Genomic DNA, 27,273 nt, shown 5'->3' with positions numbered 1-27,273 from the left:
AAAGCTGAGGTGTAGATTTAAAAGGTGGGGAGAGGGGAGAGAGAAACACACAGCGATAGGTGAGAGAGGGAAAAGGGGATGGGAAATGGTGAAGGAGAGGGAGGCCTTCCCAGATGTTAGAGAAATCGACGTTCATGCCATCAGGTTGGAGGCTACCCAAACAGTATATAAGGTGATGTTCCTCCAACATAAATGAGGCCTCATAACGACAGTGGAGGAGGTAATGGATGGACATATCGGAATGGGAAGTGGAACTAAAATGTGTGGTCACTGGAGATCCCACTTTTCAGGTGGACGGAGCATAGGTGCTTAGCAAAGCCGCCTCCCAATCTATATCTGGTCTCACCAATATACAGGAGGCCACACCGGGAGCACCAAGCACAGTATGTGAACTCAGCAGACTCTCAGGTGAGGTGTTGCCTCAAATGGAAGGACTGTTTAGGGCCATGACTGGTAGTGAGGGAGGAAGTGTAGGGGCAGGTGTAGCACTTGTTTCATTTGCAAGGATAAGTGCCAAGAGTGAGACCAGTGGGGAGGGACGAATGGACAAGGAAGTTGCTCCGGAGGTGATCCCTGTGAAAAGCAGAAAGCCGGGGTGGAGAGAAAGATGCGCTTGGTGGTGTGATCCTGTTGAAGATGGCAGAAGTTTCAGAGAATTATGTGCTGGCCACGGAGTATGGTGGGGTAGTAGGTGAGGACAAGAGTGGCGGGAGCATAGGATAAGAGCAGACGTGCATGAAATGGACGAGATGTGGTTGAGGACAGCATTGATGGTGGAGGAAGGGAAGCCCCTTTCTTTTAAGAAGGAGGACATGTCCTTTGTTCTAGAATGAAAAGGCTCCTCCTGAGAGCAGATGCAGTGGAGGTGGAGAAATTGAGAGAAGGGGATGGCGTTTTTACAAGTAACAGGGTGAGAAGAGATATAGTCAAGGCAGCTGTGAGAGCCTGTGGCTTTAGAATAGACATATTCTGTCTCCAGAGATAGATTCAGTGAGATTGAGATAGGGGAGGGTTTACTCAATTTGGAATTGTTCAGGAGAGACAGAACATGGACATCTGTTTAGATAGGCTAAGAAATAATAAGAAAATGACTGGAATTATGAAGCAGTAAAGTGTATAATTCCACACATTGTAAGGACTAGAGGGTTTTTGTATGTAAATTCTGAATGTAGCTGAAGGTAGTGAAGCTGTCTGTGTAATTCAGCATTTTTCCATAGTGTTCATAAAATGAGTTGAGAAATTTAAACAAGAGTGATAGCTTGCTATTTAAAGGTAAATGTTAACAAAATTTTAAAATTTGAAGTGGCAATATCGAGGATGTTGTTGAAGCATAAGATGGATAAAATCTTGTTTGTATTTGGCAAACAAAATGGGCAAAAGAGTGGTTACAGCTCCATTAATATAGGATATGAGGGCTGTAGTGTGAAATATCTCTAGAGGACAATCAGTACAGGCAAAGTGAGAGTACTCCCATCCTCATTGGGACCAAACACTCTCTCTGTAATTGGATCTTGGACATTAATGGAGAGACCCCAGTCAGTCTGGGTTGACAGCAACATCTCAAATTCCATCACACTGAGCATTGGTGCCCCTCAGGGCTATGTGCTTAGCACGTTGACTTACAACTGCACTGCCCAATCCAACTCAAACTGCATCATCAAGTTCGTTGTTGACACGAAGTGGTCGGTCAGCCTCATCAGCAACCAAGGTGAGACAGAGAGGAGACAGAGAGGCTTCTCAAACAGTGTGAGAACAGTAATCCAAGTCTCAACATGGGCAAGGCAAAAGATATGGTTGTGGACCAGGAAGGCACAGTTGGACAACTCCCCATTTCACATCGATGGCTCTGCCGTGGAGAGAGTGAAGAGCACAAAATTCCTTGGTCTGCACGTAACGGATCTAACCACAACAACTCCTCACTAGTCAAGAATGCACAGCTGCATCTATGCTTCCTAAGAAGATTGAGGTGTGTGGGTCTCCCCGTCCCCATTCCAACAACTTTCTATAGGCGTACCTTTGAGAGTCTGCTGTATCATTGTGTGATACAGAAGCTGCAAGACCTTAAAGTGGACGGTAAAAGCTACTGAGAAGAATTCTGGGGCTCCTTCCAACCCCCTCCCTCCACCCATTTGTAATACTTACTGGGAACATTGTATACAGAACAGCCCAAAACATTGTGGAGGATCCCTACCACCCATCCCACAATCTTGTTGATCCACTACCATTAGGAAAGAGGTACAGGAGCATCAGGACTAAGACTGCCAGACTTGTAACAGCTTCCCTCAGGTTGTGACACTAATGAATACTCGCCACTACTGAGATTTTGTCACTTTGACAGTGAGCTGATTATCGTTTACTGATTACCTGTGCTGCAAACTACAGGCATTTTGAATAATATTTTAGTAACTTATTTGTGGTAATATTTTGTGTGGTCTATTATATGTTTTGTGGGTGAACCAAGAAAGGATGTTTAATTTGTATAGTCAAATGATAATAAACTTCAGCTTGAGCTATAGGTAGTAGCAGGATTATAGTAAGAGTCAATAAACACAAGTGGGATGAGTCTAACTTGTGGAGAGGTTTTGACAAGATCTATGAACTTTTAACAACGCTGTTGAACATCTATGTTGGCACCAGAATGTGTGGCAAACAACGCATTCACAGTATGTTTCAATGTACATGTAATAAATAATCTGAATCTGAAGATATGACAATTGTGTAAAACTTTAATCACCTTGACATAATTCATAACATAAATCTGACTTAAAAGGAGCTAAATTTCAGCAGCAGGTTAGAATGTAACAGCTAGTATTTGTAACAGCTGGGTAGAAAGATGAATTTCTGAATGCTGGACTTTAAATGTGTTTGATAGGATATCACACAAATGTTTGATGCATAAAATGAGGCAAATGAAGCACATGATAGAGAATAGAAAGTATGTTAGGGAAAAATGGGGTGCTTGAAGTGCAGCAGCCTGATATTAAAGGAGATCTACAAAAATCAGCACTAAGCATCAACTATCTTCAATCAATGCTGCTTGCTTGATTTTAAAGTCTGCTACATATTCAGATCTGGGAAAGGTACAAAACAAACTGGTGGATGCCAGAAATCTATTAAGAGAGATAAATTAAGCAGCTGGACTAGGAGGTAGCAGATTCTATAGCAAAATGTAAAGTCATTCACTTCACTGTAAAATGGGATAAAATGACATTTTTAAATGATTGTAAGCCATTTAAATGAGAAGAGATATCTGGGTATGAGGCATAAAGTTAAAGTGCATTTAGAAAACAATTGCTTTTATGAGACGATCCTCTCTCAATTTTTGATCTGCAGCATAAATATGCTTGCTCTGGGTTAATTGTGGCAGACACTGAATAGATTGATTTCTGGAATCAGTAGATAGTAATCTGAGGAACAATGAACTAGGATTAATTTATATTCATTGCCAGTTAGTAATCTCATGAAACTTTAAAGATTGAGAGGGATTGACAAAGTACATGGTGAGCGACTGTTTCTTCAATTTGTAGAATCTAGAACTAGTAGGAATTTAGGATTGAAATTTGTAAATCTCAGGAATTTCCTGGCCCCATAGAATGAAAGGGTTAAGGATATTTGGGACTTGGATCCCTGGGATATCATTCAAACCTCCTTGCCTGTATCTGAACTTATGCCAGGTCGTTCACCTATCATCTCTCGGCTTGTTGACCATCATTGGTGCCAATTAAGCTCCAGCTTAATTAGTGTTCATTCTTTTATCAAATCTCTCCATGGCTTTTCCTCTTCCCATCTCTATTATCCAACCCCAGAAATCAGAATTATTCTGTTTCTGATTTCTTAGAAATCTTTTTGTGTAATTGTTTGACTGTTGACAGTCTTGCTTTCAAACTGCCAAGGCCCTAAATTCAACTCTGAAATAGATAGATTTTAGGATACTCTGTAAATCTAGTGATTTGAAAATCAGCCAGGAGAATAGATAAGCTCTGGAATAGTCTGTGATCTTCTAATAATAGTATAGATTCTCAGGGCCATTTAACCTACTCTAACTTCAAGTTCTTGTAAACTGCCAGAACGGTTTCCAAAAAAAGCTATTCCCTACTTCCATAGTTACTGGGCTCTGTCATTTTCCATGTGGCTATGCCTTGATTCAAAAGTAAAGCTGTGAACTTTTCAGTGTATTGTGATATATTATCCAGAATCAGGTAAATTTGTTCACTGGAAATTTTGTAAGTTTGCTCTTTAGCTAATTCTGTAGTTCTAGGCATCGAGATTTGTTGGGTAGAATAAAACATAGAAAAGTAATGAAAAATGCATTCAGCCTGGCTCAGAAATGATAAAGTGGAAGACCATGTTAGCTTTAATGACAAGTGAGATTTAGTTATTCATAAATACTTGAGTACAATCATATTAAGTTGTATGTATTGTTGGTTAGGGAGAACTGCAAAGCATTCTAGATTTAGACAAGACTAATTTTCACGTGATGAGACAAGACTGGCTGTGATAAATCAGGAAAATTAGCGAGTGAAATAATTGATTTTACCTTGAAACAAAAGCAATTTATCCTAAGAGGATTAATGCCCTACATGCTAAATATCACATCATCAGACTACGAAGGAGGTAAGAGAGAATAGAAATCTAAAACAAAGCATGTACAAATTCTGGCAACAAAAATGATGATAAAATCTGACAAATAAGTCATAGGATCAGAATTATGCCATTCAATCTGCTCTGTCTTTCTATCATAGCCGAGTTATTATCTCTCTCAACCCCATTTTCCAGAAATAGAGCTGAAAGAAAGGAGATTGCAAAATGTGTATGGTACATTACAATTAACACATATGAAAATGGATGCTTGGGTGCAAAAATGAATTTTCAAAGGCAGTTAACATTTATTAAAGTAAGGAAATAGACATTAACTAATTAATTTACATCAGCATTTAGTGGAAAAGGATGTAGAATGTAAGGAAGTCATTTTACGACATTGGTCCCTCATTTCTTTACAGTTATGCTATACTTTATTTGGATTCTTTTATTATTTCTGTTTTTGCACTATTTTAAATTAACTATTTAATATACATATACTTACTGTAATTCATTTACTTTTTCAATATTTATCATTGTACTGCTGCAGTTAACAAGTTCCATGACATATGCCGTCATATTAAACCTGATTCTGATTCATAAACTATACTTACATGTAAGTTTAATCTTTCTTTTAGCTTTGCGACCAAATACATGCATTACAGACAAGGGATCTACGAGAAGACGATTTTGATAAAAAAAATCTCAGTGTGGTGAATTGTCTTGAAATATCTAGTTATTTCCTTGATTAGAATTTGTATAACACTCTCGATGTTAATAACTGAAACACAGCAAGAATGACAAGAAATCTTCAAAGTTGGAGCAGACTGAGTACACTTAATGACTACCTAATATTGAGTTAAAGATTAACATGCATGAATTGTTACTCACTATCTAAATATTGCTTTTTGGTTTCTTGGGAGAAATGAGAGTGCCATATCACCCTGTATTGAGATATATTTCTTGTCAGTCAAATGTAGCGTGGCCAAATGTAGCATTGAGTAAACTATTTATTCAGTGCTATAATGTGCCTTCATCTTGAGCAGCCTTTACAATACCAAACTCACCAATATTGTGTGCCAATCAAGCTGTACCATTAATTAATTGAATTGATGCTGTAACAAATATTGATCTCGCCTCAAAACTTTTAAAATTTGGTACTGTGATGACATCAATATACCCATCAAAATTGAATATTTGTCCACCTCTGTTAAGTAGATAGATGTAACGTACTTTTCTAAACCTGACTTGTATGTGTAAGGAATTGTTCAAACATCTGGATTGTAATCAAATTCAGCTGAGGAATTCTCATTCTGAAATATGTATATTACAAACACCTTGGATATATATTAAACCTATTTATTCTAAGATCTAGCACTTGTTAAGGTATGGGAATGTTTTTTTAATAAATATGTTCCTGCCTTTAGAATATCTATTACCATCATTCAAGTAGTATTATTTATCTTGCATAAATACTAAATGGCCTTGAAACATTACTTGCTTAAACAGTGTACATTCCTATTTTATGAACTTAAGTTTGTAGTAGTTTAATGATACAACAATTCAATAGGTATTAAGAGTGGGAAGTATAAAATGTTATATGTATTTATTAGGATTTCTGTCCAAATGGCTTCATCTCATATTGAGAACTCTTATTCGTTAACATCTCACGACAATAGATGAGTATTGTAAAGTGTAATTTTAAAAAAGCTAGATACAATACTTATGATAGATTATATTGCACATACCTGATGTTTGTCTTTTGAACTGACAGTTTGTAACAATTTAAAATATGCATTATATTGATTTTCTAGTCAGACCTATGTCAAACTTTATCCCCTTTCATTTAATAATTGTACATATATATTTCATTGTGTAAAGAAACTGTATACTAAAGAAAATAGTAATTTTAAAATTTAATGAAAAATTTATAATATAGTTTTGCAGTTTTAAATAAAAAAGGTTCTAATCTCAACAATATGTTGTAATTATTTTTCATATATATTCTATTGCTTGGGTAGAAAAATCTACTTTTGAATACATTTGATGAGGAATACATTTACAAGGTGTTTTTTTTCATGTGTCTACTTAGTTTAGATTTAATTTTATGCATGCACTTTTAACTTTTCTGACATAAATAATAATCAGCTTTCCCAACTAACTCTCTCTGCAAATTTCAGAATACATCAGTTTGTTTTTGAAAATAAACATATTTAAGAAGTGATTCATAGTGCAAATACCTTCAACCCAGAATCAGCCTGATGCTTAACTATGACGATGATCAGAACATGTCAGCCAAAACTGTTATATTTTTAACCTTAGACTTTTATCTTAAATATTAGATTTTGGGATTTTTGGAACAAAAAATGTGAACATAAACTTGAGTGATTTTATTTAAAGGCAGTTATTTACATCATTGAAAAACAAAATCCATAGCAGCTATTGGGCTAGCAATTGTTTGGCACCAGTCTGTCTCTGTCATTAATGACTTTCTAAATCATTTGATGGCATCATGACACAAATATTTTGTACTTCTAAACATAAGATGCTGTTGTTCAAATTTCCAGATCACCTAGATTTTACTGAGGTGGGCCTCTGGTCAATGTTCTGCACTCTTCCAAACGAACTTTACCAGGATATGGAAACTAACTTGGCAATCCATTGCACCTTGCAGCCATAAAGCTTTGCAGTTAGTGTTCAGCATCAATCATTACCAAGCTGAATGTGGTGAAATCAGTAATCATTACTGCCCGAGACTTATCGAACAACATTGTAGGGAAATGCAGCTTTGAACAAATCGCCACACTGGCATCACCATGTTTAGCATACCTCAATTCCTCAGAAAAAGTTTATTATGACTCTCACCAATTTTTATCTGTGCACCATAAAAAGCATTATGGCTTGGTATGACAATAATAAACCAATTTACCAAATGTTAAGCTAGAAAGATAGGAAATAACCATTTTCAGGAAAGGGGAATTGTTTGATTGGAAGTCAGCAATAACAGCTAGTAAATCCTTAACTTTCCCTCTCAAACCTCCAGCAGCTAAATCGTTAGCCAAATTGCATCACAAAAGGGGAAATTGCTAAACAAGCTGTTGAAAATGAAACCACTAGTGACCAAGCTTTACAGATTAACTTTGCATTAATAAAGTTTGAATATGGAAAGAAAAAAAATCCAAGGTGACTCATGATTACATCCCCTTTTGTACCTGGTCAGAGTGGAAAATCAGGTAAGAGACAGTGCTTTGAGATATTGCCATTCTGCAACTGCAATCTGAGCAGTGCAGCAGCAGTAAGCAGTGAGACTTAACACTAATACTTGTCAATGTTTAAGATCTGTATTAATCTCTGTAGCTGAAATTGTTCCAAATTTGCTTGTTTTGATAGATAGCCCAGCAAGGTTACAGCCATAATCTTTTCAAATATTATATTGAGCAGATAATGGACAAGACATTGGTCAAGCAGTGCCTTTTTTCTGGTTGACTCATATCCCAGAATGGCTGAAGCAAGGTTTTTTTTTAAGCATTAAGTCTATTCCTGTGTCAATTAGCCATTGCCTCAGTTTGTGTTGAATTTATATAAAACCTCCCACATCCTCCCAACAAAACAAAAAAATATTGACTGGGAAACCTCCCTCCACTCAGATCTTTATATATCCCTCAGAAAATAGGCAGGGCATTGGTTTGATGTCTGAACCAAAAGATCACACTATTCTGTACAGAGGGAGCTCAGGGAAACTGGCATCAAATTCCCTGTATGTGTCCTCATACTTGGCGATAATAAAGGATTCGGATTCTGATGATAGCACCTGTAAGGCACCAGATAAACTACAATCAACATTTTGAGATTGAAGTATGGTAGCACATTGCAGGGAGAATGTACTTTAAAGCACTGGCAGCTCAAATTCTTCCTCGGAGGTCCTAGTCTCATACTGTTGAATGAACATCCAAGTGGATATGGTTCCTCCCATGAGCTCCCCCACAATTCTCTTTCCTGTCTTCTAGCAGCTGCCAAGTTCCATCATTTATGAAATCTTTGACAGGAAGTGCCTATTAACATATGCATGTCTAAGAGAAATTATTTATCAACTCATCTGAAACCATTGCAAGTCCTTTAACATAGTCTGTAACTCTTAAGTAGACTGGAAAATCTACTCAGTGCAGAGAGTCTGATACAACATGGCATATGCTTGTTTGGTTTATCTGAGTTTCAAGCCATGTTAGTAGTACAAGAGAGCTTGTCATCCAGTGTGCAATAATAGGGTAACATGGAGACTATGGGATGCCAAAATAATTCAAGTATCCAAAGGGCCAGTCAAAATAAAGGAAACTCAAATGTCCTTGTTAAAACTTGATAAAATCAATCTAACATTTCACACCCATCATTCAGAGGAAAATACAAAAGCACATGTAGATCTTATTTTCAAACAGTTGGCATGTTTACTGTTTCCTCCTGAATTGGCTTCATTATCTTTACCTGCTGAAAATTTATTGGGCAGCTTTTATTTTGCATTTATACAATATGATGATTCATTTTCAGCTCTGGAGAAAGGACTGGCCTTAATTTACATCTTCCACAAGAGGTGGCATTTCTAACAGTATAATGCTCAGAAAAGCACAGGATATCAGCATGGTTTATATTTTAAGAATTTGTTCTAGATCTTGTATTTGTGTCCTCTGCACTCCGAGTTGGTAAAACCTAAACAGTGCAGCTAAACGATCATTTCTGATGATATAACTGATGACTCTTACAAATAATCATGTCATCTGAATTTAACCAGCAGAGAACAACAACATGATGTTATATTGTAAAAGGCAAAATACGTCCAATTCTTTCAATCATTAGTTGAAAACTGTTTGTAGTTAATCTAACCATATAACAATTACAGCACGAAAACAGGCCATCTCGGCCCTTCTAGTCCATGCTGAATGCTTACTCTCACCTAGTCCCACCTACCTGCACTCAGCCCATAACCCTCCATTCCTTTCCTGTCCATATAACTATCCATATTTTTTTTTAAATGACAAAATCGAACCTGCCTCTACCACTTCTACTGGAAGCTCGTTCCACAATCTAGTATCTAGTACCTGGTCTATAATTTTGTGCTCTCATTTATGATGTTGAAGTTCATTGCCAAGATGATACAATATTTCCTTACAAACACTTGAAAATGCATAATGAATATTTGGCCCTTTCCTGAGGAAAATTATGGTAGATAACATTTTTTTCAAATGATCTACTGCTCTAATTCCACAACAATGTAATTATAAACACAAGAATAAGCAGAGAAAACAAAAGTACTTAAGTTCAACTTGCAGAATTTATTTTGGTATAAGATGCAAGTTTTAAAACCACAGTAATTGTTTTAATATGGTTGCAATAATTGCTTAGATTTTTCCAGGAAATGTGCCTTGCTCCAACTGATCATCCCATTTCTTTATCTAAAAGTACAAAATAACAATAGTTACTTCACAGTAAATAATTTAATGGATTCAGTAAAATTTCTGATTTTAAATTGATCAGCTATTTTCTTCAATAAATATAAAATGAAATGCTAAATGTGATCAATTTAAAGTATTAATTTAAAAATTAAACTGGTTTAAACTGGTTTACAAATGAAAGCCAGTATGATTTTTAATTTTATAAATGCATACTATTGCATCACTTACCCATGAAATGGGGCAGATTGACTTGAACACCCTTTGATACCATTCACAGGGAGAAGTATCAACACCTTTTGCAGTCAATGCTTTGGTACAACGATGGAAATCTGTAAAACAATTGCAAATACAGCTTGGCCATAATTATCCAATCATATTCTGTCCTGCCCAGACTCAATTTTGAAATTGACTTTCCTCAATATTATAAACATGTTGATGACACAAAGGTTGGAGGTGTTGTGGATAGTGTGGAGGGCTGTCAGAGGTTACAGCGGGACATTGATAGGATGCAAAACTGGGCTTGAGAAGTGGCAGATGGAATTCAACATTGATAAGTGTAAGGTGGTTCATTTTGGTAGGTCAAATATGATGGCAGAATATAGTATTAATGGTAAGACTCTTGCTGTGTGGAGGATCAGAGGGATCTTGGGGTCCGAGTCCCTAGGACACTCAAAGCTGTTGCGCAGGTGAGCATATGGTGTATTGGCCTTCATTAACCGTGGGATTGAGTTCAAGAGCCAAGAGGTAATGTTACAGCTATATAGGACCCTGATGAGACCCCACTTCGAGTACTGTGCTCAGTTCTGGTCACCTCACTACAGTAAGAATGTGAAAACTATAGAAACGGTGCAGAGATTTACAAGGATGTTGCCTGGATTGGGAGCATGCCTTAAGAAAATAGGCCGAACGAACTTGGCCTTTTCTCCTTTGAGTGACAGAGGATGAGAGGTGACCTGATAGAGGTGTACGAGATAATGAGAGGCATTGATCATGCAGATAATCAGACGGTTTTTCCCCAGGGTTGAAATGGCTAACATGAAAAGGCAGTTTTAAGGTGCTTGGAAGTAGGTACAGAGGGGATGTCAGGTTTAAGCTGTTTTTTTAAAAAAAAAGTGTGGTGAGTGCATGGAATAGGCTGCCAGTGACTGTGGTGGAGGCAGATACAATAGAGTCATTTGAGAGACTCCTGGATAGGGACATGGAGCTTAGAAAAACAGAAGGCAATGGATAACCCTGGGTAATTTCTAATGTAAGTACATGTTAAGCACAGCATTGTGGGCCGAAGGGCCTATATTGTGCTGTAGGTTTTCTATGTTTGTTTTTAAAGACTGTCTATCTTATGACACCTTGTCAACTGCCCAGTCTTAAATGATTCATCTTCAAAAGCAAATCTCCTTAACAAATCCAAGCTGACAGTTCTTCAAGAATCTATGTTTCCTACGTAGATTAATATTAATGGTACAATTATGCTATTGTCAAGATTTTTTTTCAATAATTTGTCCTCCATCAGTACAAGGTTGACTTATAGTTAAAAAGTCAACCCCTTTCTTTTGAATAAAAGTAGTCCTGCAATTGTAGCTGTCCAATCCCTCACACCATACCAGAAAGGATTGGAAATTGAAGCTCAGGGCCTCTATTCCTTCTCTTAACAAGATTTTATATGGACTCGATTTATCTACTCATAAAAGTACAATACTCTTGAAATCTTACCCATGCGACTTCTGTAATTTAAAATTGATGCAGTAACTACTTATTGGTATTTCTCAAGTTTCTTTTGCCTCCAAATACTTTGATTTCCAGAGGCCTTTGGATTTGAATGCCACTCGATCTGACTCCTATTTGCCCTAAAAACCTGCTATCTCTGCCTCAAATGCTTGTTGCTACAGTAAAACTCAAAAAACTTTAAGTAACTGTTTCCAGAATACTTTGGTAAATTATATTAGACAGCCTTCACCAGACTGAACTTTACCTACTTATTTCTTCCCAATAACAATTTAACTAAATGACCAAGCTTTCTGCCATAATGGTCTCTTACTGGATATTTTCCCCCGGTTTCACTCATTAAAGTTTCCACAACAGCTTCTCCTTTAACGGAACACTCCACACTAAGTTCTAAATGTAAGAAGTTGGTGTTATTACCACCAATTTTATTCCAGTTAATTGGCATGGCTAAAAATACCTCTTATTCCTTCTCATTATTACTGTACTCAGAAATCTGCCTACATAACTCCTCTTCTCACTCCCTTTGCCATTCTACTTGGAGGAGGGTAGATAGCATGGGGCAAATTTATTTACTAACTTGTGACACAAAATGCTGGACGAACTCAACAGATCAGGCAGTATCTATGCATAATAGACGGTTTTGCCAGAGAATACAAGCTCCTGGGGCTTGTTTTAAACAGCAAGAAAATCGAAGTCCTGTACCAACCTGCTCCAGATCAAGCTCCTCACCCTCCAATCACCAAATTCACAGCATCCTTCTGCAGGACACTAATCACTTCCCATACCTTGGCAGAGTACTTTCTTCAAGAGCCAAGATTGATCATGAGATAAATTGCAGAATAGGCTCTGCAAGTGGAGCTTTTGCTAGGCTGAGAAAGAGTTTCTGAAGATTTTTTATCAAGACCAACACTAACCTTCTTGTCTATAAAGCTACAGTCCTCCACTCCTGCTATATGGAGCAGAGTCATGGACAACATACACTTAAAATCCCTAGAAACTAGCATCCAAGATGCCTCCAAAAGATTTTGAGAGTTAGCTAGTAGAACAGGTGTATTAAATCCAGATTTCTGGAGGAAGCTAACATTAACTCCATAGCTACAACTGTAACTCAACACCAATTGAGATAGGTTAGCCACATCATCCACATGACTGACTCCCACCTCCCTAAGCAACTCCTGTTTGACCAACTCAAGGATGCAAAGTGCACTCCTGGAGGGCAGAAAAGCAGTTCAGGGACAGTATCAAGACCCACCTGAGGAAGTGAATGGAACCTGAATGGATGGGAGAAATTAGCACAGGATAGGGAAAGCTGGAGAAGGGCTGTCTATGAGAGGACCGCACAACTCAAAGAATACCTCCACCGTGCCGCTAAGACTAAGCGGCTTCAATGTAAGGACAGGCTGGGAAATGCCCAACCAGCTATACCTTTCACCACTTCAATGACCTACACCTGCCAACACTGAATAGGACTTGTGGATCATGGATCAGCCTCTTCAGTCATCTCAAGACCCACAAGTGACCAGATCAACCACCAGAAGAATTATACCAGACTACAAGTGATCACTCTTGATGATGATGAAAAGGAGTAAGCAGCTGACATTTTGGGCCGAGACCCTTTATCAGGACTGATCCTGATCATGAGTCCTGAAGGGTCTTGACTGAAACATTACTTGTTTACTATTTTCCATTGATGTTGCCTGAACTGCTGAGTTCCTCCAGCATTTTTTGTGTGCAGCTTAGATCTCTAGCATCTGCTTTTTTCTCATGTTTATTTACTACTTCCTCATTTCAATTAATAATCCCTGATGGTCAATATTTAATTAACTAATACTCCAATCTCCCTACTCTAATTTGAAAACCAAGCAGAAAATGTTTTTCTTGACTTTTTAAAGCAATGTTTCTGTACATACTGCTTTCTTCCATCTATTCTCAATTTGTTTCCCTTGCATGATACTGCATTATACATTAAACAGATTGTTAAACAATACACTTTTGTTGTCTAGCTTCTTCCCAAACTTAATTAAATTTCCAAACATGCCTATGTTAGAGAGGATGCTGATTAGTGTATTCAGCTCTAAAATAGGAATGCTATCATAACTATCTCCCTAAAAAATGAAACAAAAGTCAAGCTGTTCTCCCAATACTTCAAATTAAGAAAAATAGTGAACAAAATTAAATATTTAAGACTGAAAAATTATGATGAATTCCAAACCATTTTGAACAGAAGCTCAATTATTTGTTGCATTACTTTGATGAATACATAAAATTCTTCAGATGGTTTGACTTTACTAATATGTCCAACTAATTTAGACACCTAACAGGAGTAGCAAATTTCCCAAGATGATACCATTGAGAGATTGATCCATCCAACTTCTACAGCTCCTAGCTCCCTTGGAACCAGTTCCATTCCCCATGAGAGCCCCTCCTGCAGCATCCTCTCTAGTTGGATAATATATGTATTATCCTCCTATTTCTGTACTATTAAACAGCTATGAAATCATTTTACCTTCAAGTAGCTATTTCCTGACCATTCTGTTGTTATTTTGTAACTTAATAAAGTAGATATTTTCCAAGAAGTGACATCAAATGTAGTCAATTTTGTTCTTACCATAACTACATTATGAACTCTACTGCCAAAATCTTCTGCCATGGATATTTCTATTTCTATGGATGTTCTATTTGCCTAGTTTCACACATCTTATTTTGATGTACATATTAATCTTTGTGAGCTCCCTAAAATTTAACTGCAGGACCCAATTTCTTCCTTCCATTTAACTCAATGGATCATGAGCTCCACCTTGTTCCCCGTCCAATGGCAACCCTCTATCCTTACAAACTCTCAACTTCACAGAGTGTTTTGCAGCCACTGTAAGATCCCTAACCCTATTACAAGAGGAAGAAATTGCCCTAGAATTGTATTTGCAGCCACTCCCTTAATTATAGAATCACTTTTGCTTTCCTGTTCTTCTTCATTTACTGTACATCTAAACTACCTATACTGGCATGGATTTTGCATTTATTCTGAGCTAAGTGTAGGTGTGGGACTCCTTGTTTGTCTGTTGGTCACCCACTCTCTGACGGTCTGCAAGTGAGGTGTCCACCTCGTGAAAAATCTTCTAATGCCTAACCTAGTGAATAGATTACATTGATATCAACTGCTACTGAAAATTCAAAGCCAAAACTTGGCCACACTATGGATTCCAGTTAAGTGTGTCACATCGGGACCAGTACATTTTGGCCCAATTAAGCTGCTGCCACAATTATTCAAGATACATAGAAATAGCTTTAAAAAAAAAGACAATACCACTTAACTGAGTTACAAGTACATGGTGTCCCAATTCAGCAGCATAGTGAATGGTGAGAGGTCCTGGTAGAGTCAATGTGGAGATGATGTTTCTTATGGTGGCAGAGTCTAAGACCAGAAGACACAGCCTCAGACCAGATCCTTTTAAAAGATCTTATCCTTTTAGAATGGAGATGAGGAAGAATATTTTTAGCCAGAGAGTGGTGAATCTGTTGAATTTGTTGCTGTGGAGGCCAAGTCTTTAAGAGTACTTAAGGCAGAGGTTGATAGATTCTTGATTGGACAAGGCAATACAAGGAGAAGCCAGGAGATTGGGGCTGAGAGGAATAATAGATCAGCCATAATGAAATAGCAGAACAGACTCAATGGGCCAAAGGACCTAATTCTGCATCAAAAAAGAGAGTACAGAGAAGATTTACTAGAATGTTACCTAGGTTTCAGCATCTAAGTTACAGGGAAAGGTTGAACAAGTTAGGTCTTTATTCTTTGGAGCATAGAAGGTTGAGGGGGGACTTGATATTTAAAATTATGAGGGGGATAGATGGAGTTGACGTGGATAGGCTTTTTTCATTGAGAGTAGGGGAGATTCAAACAGGAGGACATGAGTGGAGAGTTAGGGGGCAAAAGTTTAGGTGTAACATGAGGGAGAACTTCTTTACTCAGAAAGTGGCAGCTGTGTGGAATGAGCTTCCAGTAGAAGTGGTAGAGACAGGTTTGATATTGTCACTTAAAGTAAATTTGGATAGGTATATGGACAGGAAAGGAATGGAGGTTTATGGGCTGAGTGCAGATTGGTGGGACTAGCTAAGAGTAAGCATTCGGTATGGACTAGAAGGGCCGAGATTGCCTGTTTCCGTGCTGTAATTGTTATATGGTTATATCAGTTGGCCTAAATAAATAATAAGCAAACGCAACAGGTGCTATTTAAATCTGATCACTCCAAGCATGATCACATGACTGAGGCTAGTTAGAAACTGTCCAAATCTTCATTTTGGTATGCGCATCGTATGGCGTGTCTTGGGCATCTGAAGCCTGGTGGTTTCATCCCTCTCCAGGTTGTTTTTTTTTAAAACCGATGTCAAGTTGTTAGCTTGACACTCAACTCAGGACCGGATGGCGAGCGTGCAAGGGAGCCGGCCGGATTTGAACTCGGGACCTCTCATCCTGAAGTCCAGCGCTGATGCCACTATGCCACCAGCTGGCCAAGTTGATTGTAGATACCTTCAAATTCTTCATTAGTTCATAATTTGCTGAAATACTGAAGTTGTTTCATTCCCAGCAGTCTCCAAGCCTGAGTGCTTGAAATCAGTGAGCAAAACAATTCTGAATTGTCTTACTGTTTATTTCAAGCCAGCTATCAGTGACAAAAATAACCGATTTTTGAACCCAAACAGATGCAACTGACACTATTTATAAACTATTTGCTCTAAGCATGGTGTGGTGTCCAATGGCCACAATACGTGCACACAACTGATGCTAATTAGAAGTTGTTCAGCAACAGTTTCCTGTCCCAATTCAGCAGCATAGTGAATGGTGAGAGGTCCTGGTAGAGTCAATGTGGAGATGATGTTTCTTATGGTGGCAGAATCTAAGACCAGAGGATACAGCCTCAGAACAGATCCTTTTAAAAGATCTTATCCTTTTAGAATGGAGATGAGGAAGAATATTTTTAGCCAGAGAGTGGTGAATCTGTGGAATTCATTGCTGTGGAGGCCGTCTTTAAGAGTACTTAAGGCAGTAGTTGATAGATTCTTGATTGGACAAGGCAATATAAGGAGAAGCCAGGAGATTGGGGCTGAGAGGAATAATGGATCAGCCATAATGGAATAGCAGAACAGACTCAATGGACCAAAGGACCCAATTCTGCTCCTATAGCTTATGGTCTTAATTTACATTAATTCACTCTGACATTTTAGAGTGCCTATTTATGCAGCAAAACCAGAGCATTTGAGGACAAATTGAATTTGCTAATTTGGATTAAGTAAATGTGCAAAAATACTGTTCTTGAAGCTCAAATTAAAACAGGTAACAGTGACTTCCTCTTCAGCTCCCACATCATACATGGAAACTAAGAAATTTTATAACAAAAGAGGCCCTTGAGTTGGGGTTGACCATGGATGTTGCATCGCAGCTGTCTATGTGATTCACAAACCAGGGCAGTACAATATGGAGAGCAAGCTGTTGCCCATGTAGCAAGCTTCACCTCTTTGTGCACCTGATGAACTCAAATGAACAACAGAGACCAATACAGTTTGGCATCAGCAGCATCACAGGAGTTGCCAGTGTTGAATTCAACATAGGACAGCCTTAAGGACTCCAACACAGGACTTTTCCTCGGGATTTACTCCCAAAGCCTTGGCCGTGAGCGAATAGAGCCCCAAGGTAGCGGAGGTTTGAGATCAGAATTTTCTTTCTCCCAGATGAAATGTCAACCAGCCTGACAAGCCCCATCTGACCAAAGCAACCGGTTTTAAAGTGCCAGTAACTCGTCTTTGCCCCTTCTCCTTTCAGTAGAAATAGTTTCGCTAGGGTTAGTAGCTAAGCCACACATGAAGGCAAGGACCTGGACTTGGTCGTTGGAGGCTTTTTGAGATGCACGCCATCGACAGCATTTACTAGGTAGTGGCAGCTTATTCCCACGACCACCCTCGGCTGTAGCAAAATTAAGGAATCAGACACAGACGTTTATAAGAAGATGCAATGGGTATATGTGAAATGCAATTAAATTTCTTGGGAGAAGTGCTCAAGTATAACAATTAGATGCCTGTCACACAATACATAATCTATCATTTTCTCTTCTGGGTCTTTGTATGACAATTTGCTATTCTATAGACCTATCCATGTAGAATGAGGTCCAACATATGACTGGTACCGTGATAAGGCCTAATTCAGTTCCAGTTAAAGAGGGTTTCCAGTCATGGACACCTGCTGCATGTACGAAGAAACTTGCCCATCAAGCAATTTTCAGACACAATACTCTTTCCATTAAAATCTCTAAATCCTCTGTGATCATAACCTCAAGAGTAGCTAACTTAATCAACCAGTCTACACTGGAATTAAAGCCTCACCACCAACTCATGGTAGGCTTCTCTTATGTGTCCCAACTAACACATTCCTGTGACTTATCTTCAAAACAGGAATGGTGTTTATCATGTTAATGGGACATGATGCATGGGCCTTAAGTATAACAGAGTTTCACAGAAAACAGCCTCAAATAAAATCCTATTGCCCCATTCCATATACACATTATTCATTAAGCATACTTTCCCGAGCCCAGTCAATTTCTAAACTCAAGTCTCAACAGAACATTTTCTTACCAACATAATTTTGGAAGCAGTTCCTGGTTTGGTTTTGATTAGGAAACCTGGCATCAAAAGGAGCAGTCTTATAGTTCTTCAGCTTGTCCTCAATAGTGTCTCCCATGGTGCCTGAAAAAAGATTTGGGAAAAAAAACTTTTTACAGAGCCAAGTTTTTTTATCTGAAGAAGAACAAACACAAAATGCCATTTGGATAACAGGATGTCAAAAAGGCTCTGCAGTTTCACTGAAGGAAGTTGCTACAGGTGTCTTTCTGCATGTCAAATTTAGTGGCCAGCTGCTAAGCCTCATTCCTCTTCACCTCTCATTTCCCTTTGAGAGAATCTAAACAGGAAGCCTAGACCACAGCCAGAGTAACTGCCACCAACATATGTGTAACACAAGACAAGCAGTCACTGGTCCAGATGATGCTGGAGATCGTTTTTCCTTTTGAATATTTTTTGAGTAAAGCCATCATGACAATTTACCAAGAATTGACATTAATGAAATGACAAAAACAAGATTCCCCCCAACCAGCAGATCACAACCGTTTGAACAATTAATGTATCTTAAGTATATAAAAGCAAAATAAATCAAACTCCAGCTTAATAAGTAATTATTTCAAAATACCATTACCCAGGATTTAAATACCTTCACTTGAATTCAAAACATGTTGAAAAATAAAATATGGGTTATATATATTTAACCAACGTTTGACAATTCAAACGTGAATCAATGCACACAGTATTATCAAAGGAAGATTACTTTCCATTTTAGGGATTTGAAAGAAACAGACTCCAAGTTCTACTTATGTTATTTTTCTAGTACTTAGCAAAAGCCCATCTGACTACAGAGCTAATTGCACCTCAAAGTACATTGAAAGCAGCTCTGGTGCGTACACAGGGATCTGCAGTGATATCAGCACTTTTACGAGGGTTTACTCTCTGAGAGTTTTGCATCAGCGATTTAGTAATGTTCTTCCCCATTTTAAATATAATCTGGCAGTCCTTTGGGGTTGAATTTTATTACATGATGGCTCAACGCAGTTCCGCTTAATTGAATTCCGAGGCCACGAAAGCTTGGGCATAAAACTTTAGCCTTCTTGCTCTTATTGTTTCATTCTTTGTGCACAGTTCCTGTTTACAGTTCGCTATTCGCGTATCAGTTTTAACACCCAATGACTGGAATCTGTGGCGCCACCATCTGATTCCTATGTCCACATAAGGTTATTTCTCCACAAGGAAAAGGAATCATGATTATTTCTTAATAGTTTACCGTATAAACCATGAAATCAAACGTCCGATCAAAATCCCTTATATTAGTTCGGAGCATGACAGTTGTGTAAAGAATGTCATTCCGTTCAGCACTCTTTACAAAAGCCAAAGCACCAAGTGAATTTATGCTTTAGAAACACTTGCAATAAGGTAGAATTGCAAAATAAAATTTTATGTTTAAAAATTCCATCTAGTTTGAACCCGTCTTCTTTAACTCTTATCAGCAAAACTGCCGATTCATCCCAGCACTGTTGCGCGTTTCTAGGAAAAGCAAGGGCAAACTAAAATTACGCAAATTAAAAATTCCAGAATGGGATGGGTAATTCTGGACGATGGTCCTTCGGGCTATCCTAGTGTGGGACATCCCCACGCTGCTAGGTCGAGGGCCACAATTTCTCAAGGTCATTGTTAAGTACAACCGCAATCGACGGCTCCATCCCTATGCTCGATAGGTGACCCGAGTGTCTCCCCGGGACCCAGCCCACCCCTACCTGTGGCACTCAGAGCGACCCACTCCCAACCCAGCCCTTCCCCGGGAGAAGCATCGCGAACCGTCGGACTCACGGCCGGCTCAGCGACTGCAGCGACTCGCCTTCACTTCCTTCCTCACCGCTGCTGCCCGACAACCAGCGGTAGCTCCGTGCGCCGGCGACAACACTGCATGGCGGAGCAGGCGGGGTAGGGAAGTGGGCGGGGGTTGGGTTGAGGATGGAGGGTGCAGGGAAGGGGAGGAGAGGATGAAGGTTGACGGGGATGAGGGGAGACAGGTGGCAATGGAAGGGGGTGGTGAGTGGACGGTTGAGTACAGGAAGGTTAGAGTGGGAGTACAGACCAGGTAATCACTAAGTCACGCACCTGCCGCTCTCAATTTAACACAACTCCGGAGATGGGGACCTTGCCCTGGCCTCAGCTGGCTCTGCGTCAGCGCACCGCCTTCGACGATCAAGTCCAAGTACAGACCGGAAAGGGCGCGACGCCTGCGGGCTGCGGGTCGCGAGATGGCGGCCAGCGCCACGTGCCGGACCTGCTGCCCGTCGCCTTCCCACGGGAGCGGCGGCCTCGCTCACTCGAGGGGCCGGGGGCGACGGTAACGAAACAAACCCCGGCTGGGTTCAGGGAGCCCCGCACGTGGGCAGCGGTGGGGGGCCTCGAACTCTCCGAATGGCGCCTGGCGCCCACACGTTGAAATTCTGTGGCCGGCGTTAGCCAAACCAGCTGAAAGTGAACGCGGGAAGGTCCGCAGATGCTGGAAATCCAAAGCCACACACACAAAATGCTGGAGGGACTCAGCAGGTCGGGGAGCGTCAATGGAAATGAACAGAAAGTCAACGTTTCGAGCCCAGACCCTTCTCCAGGACTGAGAAGGAAGGGATGATACACCAAATTAAGTTCATTTCTATAGATGCTGCCTGACCTGCTGAGTTCCTCCAGCATTTTGTGTGTTGTTTTGAAAATTAACCTTCCTCCCACCAAAACCAAAAGCACCATTTCAAGTTAAGGGTTCAAGCCTGTCAACATCTTTGCTACCAATTCCCAAATATGCTCCCACGTCCACATGGCCCATTTAAACAAATCTATTTATAGATACAGAACAGACTCTTTCAACCCAGAGAGTGGAATCACCCAGCAATCAACCTATTTAATCTAGTCTAATCTCAGGACAATTTACAATTTCCTTGTCTCAACAGAACAGTGAGAATACCATTAAAGTTCACAGGCTTCCCAGCTAACTCAACCTTCTACCTCATCTGGAAGGATTCCCATCAATTTCTCTCATTTACTGTTCTGGCCATGAGACTTTCCACAGTTGTTTCTCTTTAGCTGTACCCTTCCTTGCACTACAGTTGACAGGACTTCATCAGCACCCTTATGTAAGATTTCAACTGAAACAGATAATCTGCCCCCCCCCCCCCATGCTGATTGACCCAATAAATACCTCCAACATTTTGTTTCTCCAGATTCTAGCATCTGCAGTCTCATGTCTTGTTTCAGCAGATTGTATTCCCTTTCCCACTCTCTCTCCATCTCCTACCCAAAACAAAGATAGGGTAGCCCTACCTACCCCTCCAACTTCCGTATTCAATGGACCAATTTCTGGCACATTCAATGAGATGCTACTAGCAATACTTCAAATGGACTGTTGCCTCCTTGACCTACTGGTTAGTTACAGGCAGAATTAGACCAATAGCCCTTTCAGCTTGCCCTATCATTGCTGCCCTTCCTCTGGCCTCAACCTCCTCTCATGAGCTGGTAAGCAAAACTTCCAACTGTGTTGGAGACAGACTTGCTCATTGCCTGTAATGTGTGTTTTGAAATGGATTTCATTGCATTGCTATGGTTCATGAACACAAGGTTACAACACACTGAAAAAATAACCAAGTTATAAAAGAGCAAATTATTCAGCTGGATAAACAGGAATTTATTATGAATCACATATATCTCACAGTATTTCCCATCTTTGATACAAGAACACCATTGTAAAACATGAAAATAAGTGCAATCTGCCATTATATCTAAATGTTATAAGGTACTCAAACCATAAGCAGTTAATTTCAAAATACATTAAACTTAATGTACATATGGTAAAATGAATGCTAATTAATCAGTGTAGCATATTGGAGTACATACAAAGAAAACCACATAACACAAAGTAATGATATTATCATATTCTCAAGGTAACTGGTACTCTGCACATACAAGGTCACCAACGAAGAAATACAGTTTTGAAATATTAATACTTTAGTAATGTGAACTTCTGTTTTATCTATATTTATTTTTCTTTGCTTACAAAGATAGGTTGGATTAAATTAGCAATCTGTTTTTGGCATGTTTAACTTAATGATTTTTAATCAGTGAATGCCCAAAATGTTGCTATCTGTGTAATCAACTTGTGTCATTGTCCAACACAAATAAAAAGTTAAGCAACACACACAAAATGCTGGTGGAACGCAGCAGGCAAGCACTGTCAACGTTTCGGGCCGAGACCCTTCATCAGGAGTCCTATTGAAGGGTCTCGGCCCGAAACATTGACAGTGCTTCTCCCTATAGAGCCTGGCCTGCTGTGTTCCACCAGCATTTTGTGTGTTGCTTGAATTTCCAGCATCCGCAGATTTCCTCGTGTTTGCTAAAAAAAAAGTTAAGATTGCAAATATGTAATATAAAATAAGCAGTGAGAATACACATCAATAAATTAGTCATACAGATACAATATATTAACTATTTTGTAAATGTTTATGATAATCAACTCATACTCTTTGGAGGCATTTAAACCTTAATTAGAATATTGAGTTTATTAATTTAAAACATCAAGCATAAAGTTCATGCTGATAGCAACAATTCATTTTGCTGTGATCATTAAACTGAAATTTTATTTATTGTCTACACCAACATACTGGTTACTCAAGAAAGAAGAAACAAAAAGTAGCCTTTTTCATGACTTCAGAAAATTGTACAGTGCTTATAACCCATGAATTATTTTTGAGATCCGGTCACTATTGTAATATAGGAAATAAGGCAGCAAATTTATATAGCAAACTTCCAGAAACAATGACAAAATAACTTAAAAATATCCAAATTATCTATTTTATTCCTTGAAGAATAATATTGGCAAGTACATCAGGGTGAATGGCTCTGCTTTCTAGAAATGTCACTGGATATTTTAATTCAAGAAAGCCAATTCAACATTTCATCCAAAAACACATTAGTCACTGGAGTTAATCTACTGTGCTAGCCTGAATCCTATGGTTCAGGCCCTGAAATGAGTCTTAAACTATAACCTTATGACTCAGACTAAAGTATCACAGCCAACCAAGGCAGAAAAATTACTGTGCATTGTTTTTGCAACTTCGGCCATTAGTTTTCTGTTGTAATTTGTATAGTAAATAATTTTACTTATTATGGAATAATAAATAGTATTGTAGATCTTTTCCCACATATTAAAATAACCTGCTCAATACTGGCAATCAATCACTTAAGGCCATTTGGCATATGTTCAGCCACAGCTGCAGAAATATTTTATTGGTAAAGATGGCACATTGACACAATATAATCACTAATCAGTGCTTCTTGATTTCCCAATGTTTCTTTTCTTTCTTTAATAAATGAGTTGACCTGTTTTAAGGAGGAAACTTATTTTCTCCATAACTCTTTTCAAAGGTGCACTTAAGCTGCTTTGCTCAGCCAGGTTTCTTCATTAATAAAGATCTAGGAGGAGCAATAAGTTTGTAATTAAATGCAACTAAAATGGTTCTTTATATTGTACTTAGCATAATTTTAAACAATACACCATATACATATTATAATACAGACCAAGGTTCACAGTATTCATCATTGATTGCCTAATAGAAACCCTATTCTTAAAATCAGCTTCTGTGAATGTCATTTTTGAGTACTCTTAACACATTAAGTATTAAAAAATTATGCAATTTGTGAAAAATACTTTTCAGAATGTCAAAACAATTTATAATAAAAATAAATCCTAGTAAATCCATCAAAATGCATTTTCTATCATCTTTTTTCCAAATCTGGGATGATCATATTTTGTGGTTTGAAATATTAGGGTCAATTACTACACAGTTACCTATATTTGACTTGTGCACATAAAAGGATTATCACATTTTGTATAAATTACATCTCCCTAAATTATTTTAGTCTAAAATTGGAGTGCAACAATACATGGAAGCAGTAAGCAAAACATATTGTTGCAAGTCCATCTTTATCTTACATTCCTCCGGCATCATACAAATACAGTGCATTCCAATTAATTGGTCCATCAGTTAATCAGAGCAGCTGCTTATTTGGAACAACTCTTAAAGAACAAACACTAACCAAGAAATAGTCAGCATTTATTTGGGACTCTATGTCGCTTAGTGGGGACAGGACACTGTTGCTGAGCAGTTTCTAACTAGCATCAGTTGCGCAAACTCTATGACCATTGCGCACTACTCTGTTTTTGAATAACTGCACGTTTGTGTTCAAAAAGCAGTGATAGTTGGCAAGAAATAAGCAGCATGACAATTTTGAAAGTGCAGTTCTTCAACACACATCTAACTTCAAACATAACCTGTCCCATACATTCTAACCCTTATTTTCTATTCTTCAACCTTTACACTTCACTTTCTACAGTCCCTTTCTATCCTGACTTTCTATTCATTCCTTTCCATCCCAAGGACGTGGAAAGTGATCATTATGTGAACTACATTAGTAAATGTGCATGGTTTTAAATGTAAACCAAAGGATAGTAGTGGAACCCATATTATTGCCACAACATTTACAAGTTGAACCAGTGTCCAAACTGAAAGTTCAAGTAGTGCATGAAGTCCTCTCGTTTATAAAACTGTTTGAAATCCCTTTGGAAGAATTTTGGCTTTCAGTGTTGGCTGTTGGGATTTTGTGGACGTAACTCCATAATGACCCCATTTGATTTGAATGATTACATATAATTTTACTTTCTTTAATACAATGGGTATTAATTTTGGAAAGGGGAATTGAGTTTCTTCTCTAATATACTCTTGCAAATATATTGAGTTATATTTGAAAATCCTTACTGAAAGTGCAGTCTTACCATTGCCAGATTCCAACGTATACAAAGACCTTAAAACCTATTCCGCTCAGGTATAAGATTTACTTAACTTTGTATATCTTTTTTTAAAAATAAATAGTTGTATATCTACAAGCAATTGACAATCAGGTGGAAATAGCAGCAGTGTTATTTTCAACCCTTAATTTCCCATGATCATATATACAAATTCTATTAGAATTCACACTGAGGAAACAATTATTTAGAATATAACTTCAATATTAATTATAATATTGAAAAGATTCTAAAGCTGCCAGATAATTAGGGTTGTGCACTTTGCTCTAACAAAGCAATATCTTATTTTGCTTGCATTCACAGTTAAGTAAAATACAACTTCAGGAGAGACTTTTCAAGTTAAAGGCATTCTAATTTGGGACCATTATTATTTCTGTATGTGAACAGTTTCTATTTTACAAATCAAGTTTTTAATCTGTAATTTAAAATTCTTGTACTGAATTAATAGATGTTAGTAAGTTTGCTCAATAAAATACATTGATGAACAGTATATTAAAACCAACTGCAATAAATCTTAATGTTTTTCATGAGGGTGGGTGAAGATCCTCATTTATTGCTATCAATATAATTCTGCATTACTTTATCACATCATTATTTTACAATATGAAGAATATTGAAGTGCACATTTTAGAAACTAAATATATGGTCAAACTTCAGAACTTTTGATTAGCAAGAGATGAAAACATTTGCAGTAAATAAACCTTCATTGATTTTACAATTTACCATTAGCTGCTGTATCTCATTCTGTAAAAATATTCTTTAAGTTCATCATCACTAAAGTCATCATGTCCTTTCTTTAGACGTCTAACCCTGCTCACACTGATGATGTCTTTCAGTTTTTGTTTGATTATCTTCAAAGGTCCTGGTTCGTTTCCCAAAGGCTGCCCCAATAACAGTACGCTTCCTGCATGTCTGCTTTGTTCAAATAAGGCAGCTGGAATAAAAAAATGGGGATATTAGTAATTTATTTTTTAAGAACATTAATATTTTTTCACTATCTGACAAACAGTAAAAACAATAAATTACCATTAGCTATGTATATTATGTTATCAACAGATTCTGGCATAGTTCCAGAGGACTGGAAAATTGGAAATGTAACTCCACTCTTCAAGAAAGCAGGAAGGAAAAAGAAAGGAAACTACAGGCCAGTTAGTCTGACCTCAGTGGTTGAGATGTTGGAGTTAATTGTTAAGGATGAGGTTTTGGAGTACTTGGAGGCACATGATAAAATAGGTCCGAGTCAGCATGGTTTCTTCAAGGGAAAATTGTGCCTGACAAATCTGTTGGAATTCTTTGAGGAACTAACAAGTAGGATAGACTTAGAAAACACAAAGTACACGGCAGATGCTGTGGTCATATCAACACGTACAAACAAGCTGGATGAACTCAGCAGGTCGGGCAGCATCCGTTGAAATGAGCAGTCAACGTTTCGGGCCGAGACCCTTCATCAGGACTGAAGAAGGAGGGGGCAGGAACCCTATAAAGATGGTGGGGGGAGGGGGAAGGTGCAGGTGAAAAACCAATCAGAGGAAAGATCAAGGGGTGGGGGAGGGGATAGGCCGGAGAGGTGAAGAAGGAATGTAAGTGCTAAGTGCTACACCTGTCCCCACACGTCCTCTCTTAACACCATTCAGGGCCCCAAGCAGTCCTTCCAGGTGAGGCAACACTTACCACCGATCACCCATCAGGTTCTTGAACAAAAGGGGATAGCTACTCGCATTTAAGGACTCAGTTATATTGTATTTTATGCTTGTTATTTATTGCTATGTTTATATCTGCATATGCACTGTTTGATTACAGTTAACAATTCCTGATGGTTACAGCTTACAGTTATTGTTCTATAGCAACCTCTTTGTCCTGGAGGAGCCCTTGAAATAACCTTCAGGTCTCAGGGAACCCCTGCGTAAAACCTATTATATCTACAGCTCACTGTACGTTAGCCTGATCAGTAAGTTGTAGATATAATAATCCAAAAATAATTGTCAATTCTCTTTTTGAGTAGTGAATGAATTTTGAGCCAACCTTGCTTGGAAAAAAAACAGGTAGTTAAGCTTAGTTTAC

At 38.3% G+C, this 27,273-nt stretch overlaps 3 protein-coding genes across 12 annotated transcripts in view; 1 reads left to right on the top strand and 2 right to left on the bottom strand.

Annotated features, from left to right (window-relative positions):
- The window catches only part of LOC132399375 (katanin-interacting protein), a 130,355-nt gene extending 124,036 nt beyond the window's left edge, over nucleotides 1-6,319 (top strand). For all 5 annotated transcript variants that reach the window (XM_059979654.1, XM_059979653.1, XM_059979655.1 and 2 more), the window contains one exon: nucleotides 5,217-6,319. In XM_059979654.1, coding sequence (XP_059835637.1) covers nucleotides 5,217-5,295 — 79 coding nt within the window. In that variant the 3' untranslated portion in view covers nucleotides 5,296-6,319. The remainder of the gene's footprint in view (nucleotides 1-5,216) is intronic.
- A 3,563-nt stretch (nucleotides 6,320-9,882) lies between these two features.
- On the bottom strand, nucleotides 9,883-20,631 carry LOC132399373 (cytochrome c oxidase subunit 6B1-like). Of its 4 annotated transcripts, none has more exons than XM_059979650.1 (4): nucleotides 20,475-20,631; nucleotides 18,366-18,476; nucleotides 10,251-10,351; nucleotides 9,883-10,022 (listed from the first exon to the last, which is right to left on the bottom strand). In XM_059979650.1, the coding sequence occupies exons 2-4, from the start codon at nucleotides 18,469-18,471 to the stop codon at nucleotides 9,969-9,971; spliced, it is 261 nt and encodes an 86-aa protein (XP_059835633.1). In that variant the 5' UTR covers nucleotides 18,472-18,476; nucleotides 20,475-20,631; the 3' UTR covers nucleotides 9,883-9,968. The 4 variants fall into 4 exon arrangements, with proteins under 4 accessions (XP_059835633.1, XP_059835634.1, XP_059835632.1 ...); XM_059979651.1 differs by lacking the exon at nucleotides 20,475-20,631 and adding an exon at nucleotides 20,172-20,468; XM_059979649.1 differs by lacking the exon at nucleotides 20,475-20,631 and adding an exon at nucleotides 20,184-20,468.
- Nucleotides 20,632-21,996: 1,365 nt separating this feature from the next.
- The window catches only part of fam234a (family with sequence similarity 234 member A), a 33,796-nt gene continuing 28,519 nt past the window's right edge, over nucleotides 21,997-27,273 (bottom strand). For 2 of the 3 annotated variants that reach the window (XM_059979640.1, XM_059979638.1), the window contains exons 12-13: nucleotides 25,936-26,146; nucleotides 22,001-23,822 (exon numbers count right to left, since the gene is read on the bottom strand). In XM_059979640.1, coding sequence (XP_059835623.1) covers nucleotides 25,938-26,146 — 209 coding nt within the window. In that variant the 3' untranslated portion in view covers nucleotides 22,001-23,822; nucleotides 25,936-25,937. Of the gene's footprint in view, nucleotides 26,147-27,273 lie in introns of all 3 variants that reach the window. The other variant, XM_059979639.1, reaches the window with a different exon arrangement.

This window comes from Hypanus sabinus, chromosome 9 (assembly GCF_030144855.1).
Source record: "Hypanus sabinus isolate sHypSab1 chromosome 9, sHypSab1.hap1, whole genome shotgun sequence".
Taxonomy (NCBI): Eukaryota; Metazoa; Chordata; class Chondrichthyes; order Myliobatiformes; family Dasyatidae; genus Hypanus; species Hypanus sabinus.
This window is presented reverse-complemented; position numbering and strand designations above follow the sequence as displayed.